The sequence below is a fragment of the Sinocyclocheilus anshuiensis genome, unplaced genomic scaffold (assembly GCF_001515605.1).
Source record: "Sinocyclocheilus anshuiensis isolate Anshui unplaced genomic scaffold, SAMN03320099.WGS_v1.1 scaffold319, whole genome shotgun sequence".
Classification (NCBI taxonomy): Eukaryota; Metazoa; Chordata; class Actinopteri; order Cypriniformes; family Cyprinidae; genus Sinocyclocheilus; species Sinocyclocheilus anshuiensis.
In genome coordinates this window covers 1,640,853-1,645,542 of record NW_015552566.1, presented here as the reverse complement: position 1 = coordinate 1,645,542, position 4,690 = coordinate 1,640,853, and the positions used below count along the sequence as shown (strand labels likewise).

General features: G+C 37.2%; 1 protein-coding gene across 1 annotated transcript in view; it reads left to right on the top strand.

The window, feature by feature from the left end:
- Positions 1–4,690, top strand: part of LOC107664903 (Golgi SNAP receptor complex member 1-like) — a 28,116-nt gene that overhangs the window by 19,559 nt on the left and 3,867 nt on the right. The window contains exon 6 of the mRNA XM_016455587.1: positions 4,297–4,326. Within this exon, the coding sequence (XP_016311073.1) occupies positions 4,297–4,326 (30 nt within the window). The remainder of the gene's footprint in view (positions 1–4,296; positions 4,327–4,690) is intronic.

Sequence of the window (4,690 nt, the reverse complement as noted above, 5' to 3'; positions counted from 1 at the left end):
ACCTTTGGGTTACGAGTCCGACTCTCTAACCATTAGGCCACGACTTCCCCAAGAAAGAAGATGGCACACCCGAACAGGGACAGGTGTATGTTGTGCCTCCACGCTTTCTTACTCGTTTTGCTAATATACGTTCTACGTTTCTTATTTATTTGGTTATATATTATACATGTTTACTTAGCCTATTTCCAGTTTTGTATACCTATTTAAACTTTATGTAAGTTATTTGTTATTTTATATTAGGCATAGCCTGCCCTATAGCATGGTGTATTTGCATTTGTTTTGTTAATAAAAGTTATATGTTTTATATATAGGCTAAAGTGAGTATGACATTGTATTTTGTTGTTGCATTTAAGCAATTGACGCCGACCTGCCGCTAATTCGAAAGTGAAAGTAAAATGTGCACGGCGTTTTTAAGCTATTTAAAAGCGAAGGAAAGCGAGGAAAAGAGGGAAAATTCAAACGAACTAAAAACGAACAATTGCTTTACGCCCAATTGCCGCTATTTCAAAGTGAAAGTAAAATGTGCACGCCGCTTTTACAAGCTATTTAAAAGTGAAGGAAAGCGAGGAAAAGAGGGAACGCCCCCTCCCCCACGGAGATACTGGTATTACCGGTGTTGTCACACATCGATTAACCGGTGGGAAAATTTCCTCACCGTCACAACCCTAGTATGGGGTTTGTGTGTGTGTGTGTGTGTGTGTGTGTGTGTGTCTGTAGGGGTTGGTTATTATGCCCTGTGGAACACACAAATCAATATTCTTATTTAGCTAATACACTGACTGTACATTTATCAAAGATGACAGTAAAGGCATTTATAATGTTACACAGGATTTCTGTTTCAAACAAATGCATCAAAGAATCCTGATGTATCATGGTTACCACAAAAAATATTAAACACACAGGATCATGTGACACTAAAGACTGGAGTAAATGCTGCTGAAAATTCAGCTATGGCATCACAGGAATAACTACATTTTATAATGTGTAAAGAATAATGTACATTCATTTGGTTGTTATCGCAGAATAACCTTCAACAAGGTGATCAGGACCCTGGCACAAAGCGGATTACACTACTTCCCACACAAGTAAATAATTGGACACGGTATATTGATTTGAGTCGAAATATGTTATTAGCTCACTGAATGCAAAGCTTCGTCGTTAGCAAGCAGCTTTTAGCCAAGACAAATGAACAAGTTGAAATTAGACAAATATTTAAGAAATATGGTACAGCCATATCACTTATCACACAGCTTTTAACCACATAAATAATTATAGGAAAAAGAGGTATTGATTTAAGATAAAAATAAATATTATTTTATAATCCATTATGGTGTACAAAGCAATCATCATAGCAAGGAGATAAACACAGCAGCAATATTACAGTGCTGTTAATTCCGAAGTCCTCCAATTAAATTTTTAATACAATTGTTAATTATAACATGATAGCAGCAGCTGCTTTTAAATAAAAACGAGAGAGCGAGATACCCGGATGAGCGACCCGGATGTTATTCAGTGTTGCTACTTGTTATCGGGAAGTAGAGATGCACGGATTGCAATTTTCTTGGCCGATTCCGATTTCCGATTTTTTTGTTAGTGTGATCTGCTGATACCGATTTTTGCCAATTCCGATTTTCTTTCTAAGAACTATAATTGACAGCATATACAAACAAAAATCTACTTTTCTTCAAAGCAAAGTTTTATTTTAATTAAAAAATCACAAGTAAAAAGTCAGTAATAAAATAAGAACAAATAAAAAAATTGCAAACAACAGCACAAATAAATGCAATAGAATAAAGAGAGCTATGAAACTAAGTTTTTCTGGTTAAGTAAGTTTTTATTCAGGTAAGAAATACTACAGAAATTCAAGTAATCAAATGTAAAATAACACATCCAGTGTTTTTACATTTGATTACTTTCATTTCTGTAGTCTTCATTGTAAAGCAGGAATATTGGACTACGGTCCCTTTAAGGGTTTATCCACGGACCCAATATACTGTTACACAACATACTCTTTCTCAACTATTTAACGTTCCAAAACTGACTGTGTTCAGCTGGATACTCGCCAAGACGGGCATTTTGACACAATTTTATATGTATTTGAACGTTTTAGCGCAGTTAGCCACTCATTTTGGTATTTGTGGCTCACAAGCTGTTTGAGACTGAGCGCGGCTTGTGCGCTCCACTAATATAGATCAGTGGTGGTGTAAGCGTGAAACCTGACTGAAAAAAATGACTAAAATAATGCGCAATACAAGCACTATTTAACCGGAGAGAATGAGACGTGTGTGAGAGAGAAGAGGTCGTCGGAGAGATGAGAGTGAGAATACGCGGCTGGCGTTATTGCCTGTGCCGCTGGTAACAAAACGGATCGGCACGGAATCGGAAAGAAGTGAGACTGACCGGCCGGTCACCGATCCGGGCCGATCATGAGGAAAATTGGCCGATCGATTGGGAAGTAACACACCTCGAAATGTCACGACTGACCAATTATAATCAAGAATTCCAGAGAGCTGTGAAATAGATTAAAATAAAAAAATTATTTTAAATTATAACGCTATTTCACAATATTACCTTTTTTACAGTGTTTTTTTAATCAAAGGAATGCATCCTTGGTGAGCATATAAGACTTTCAAAAACATAAACATATCTTATTGACCCAAAACTTTTAAATGGTAGTGTACAACTTCTAAACTTCCATATCAACAATTTATTAAACAATTGGATTTCATGTGCATAATAAAATACTCCCTGTAGTCCAGATGTGTATGCCAGCAACCCTACCTTTGCTGAAAGCTTTGCAAACCTAAATTGTATCACCGTAATTTTCAGATTGGCAGTCATGTGTGATACTAGCTAATATAATTGAACTAATAGCCCTGCTGTTGAGTTCGAAATGGATGAGGCTTAATGAGAAGACCGACTATATTTGCTAGAAGTTTTTGCATTGTCCTCTCACTAACTTTCTCACTAGCTGATTTATTTCCTTTGAATGTAACTTTTGTTGTAGGAAACCAGGTATGTCTGATGCCGATGATGTAGATTAATGAGGCTTAAGTGCAAACTAAACTGCAAAATCAGCATCATTAGCGCCCACTGGGACAATTTATAATGATTAGTCTAGTCGCGAACTTGGATACTTCGTCTTTGCCAATTCAGAGTTTTGGCTTCTTGATCAATCAAAGCCATAAGCTCTTAAGATGACAGCCATTTGACAGAGCAGAGCTTCTCGCATCAGTTTTGCTGCACTTTTCCTTTCTTCAAAGCATTTATAAGCAGGAACCAAGATACATGTTCATGTGCCTGTGAAGACAGAGACCTGTTCTGCAGTAGTGGGGCTGAACAGCATGTGGACCATTAGACTCTATTCTCCCAGCTGCTGTTTGTGTGTGCCAGATTTCTCTTGCCGCTGCTGACAAACCATGCAGACAGAAAGAGAGTTCACAGGCGTCGGAAGGAGAATTTGCAATCTCATTTTTGCTTGTGTAATCAAAATTGGAGCTCTCTGTCACACCGAAAACCATTTGTCTGGGAATTGAGGACTTTCTTTCCCCTGAGGTCTCACTGGCCCTGAGACTTTGTCATCTAAATTGACGGAGGATGTGATTTTGAGCCAGCATAGAATTTCATTCCCACCCTGCAGGCCTGCATCTCCTTTTCGGAAAGAAAAATGGCCATGGTGTGGGAATGAGACATTCCAGTATAGACCGTAATGCAAGATTGAAGAATTGTTCCTGAAAGATAATTTCATTCACACATAAGAGAATTGTCTTTTCTGAGCAATAAATGCAGTGACGATCTGTGAATCTATTTGTTTCCCACACCATTTGCAATCAATATCATCTGTTAAGTCTCGAATGGGATTTTATTTGCTCATTTTGCTGTTAAGGTGTGAATTCTTAAAGCAGAATTGTAGGTAGTTTTGTATATGTGATGTACATTACATGGCAAAAAATGGACTTGCATGATGAACAGATTTAGCTATTTCAACTGCACCCATTATTAAAGGTGCATAAAATTGGTTTTGAAAATAAATGTTCAGCAAATGCATATGGATGTAGTCATTGACTGTCCACATATTTTTAGCCAATGCTGATAGTAGTCCTTTATTGTAATGCATATTAAATCAGATTTGTTGAAAAACATTCTGGTGTCCATGTGAAGTAATCAGCATTCACTGCATGTTTGCCATTGATTGATTCCTTCACCCTGACTCTCAAAGATGAGAGAGGGCTCCAGTAATTCACCTGGTTATCATTGACTAAACACCTTTCTTTTTCCTTTCTTGTCTCCTTACAGCTCAGATCGGCTTATTGATGACACAATAAGGTGAGTCTAACTTCATACAAACAGTTCAGACACTTCTTACACAGGATATACACTCATAAATGGCAACAGTTTTCATTTGTATTTGTTTTTTTTTTAAATATCTGGTCTCTTCTGAAAGAAGAGCCTGCCAAGGGTCATGAACTCAAGGAGGAAGATCTCAGTCGATGGAGGGATACAAGCAACTGACCCATTGCTTTTGCATTAAGTTGATATTGCTAGTTTAGAACTGCAAGTGGATTTAGACTCTAAAGTTCAAAAATGAAAATGCTGTCATTTATTAACCCTCACGTCATTTCAAATCTTTCTTCTGTGGAATTTTGAAGAATTAATGTTTTTCGACATACAGTGAAATTCAAAGGGGACT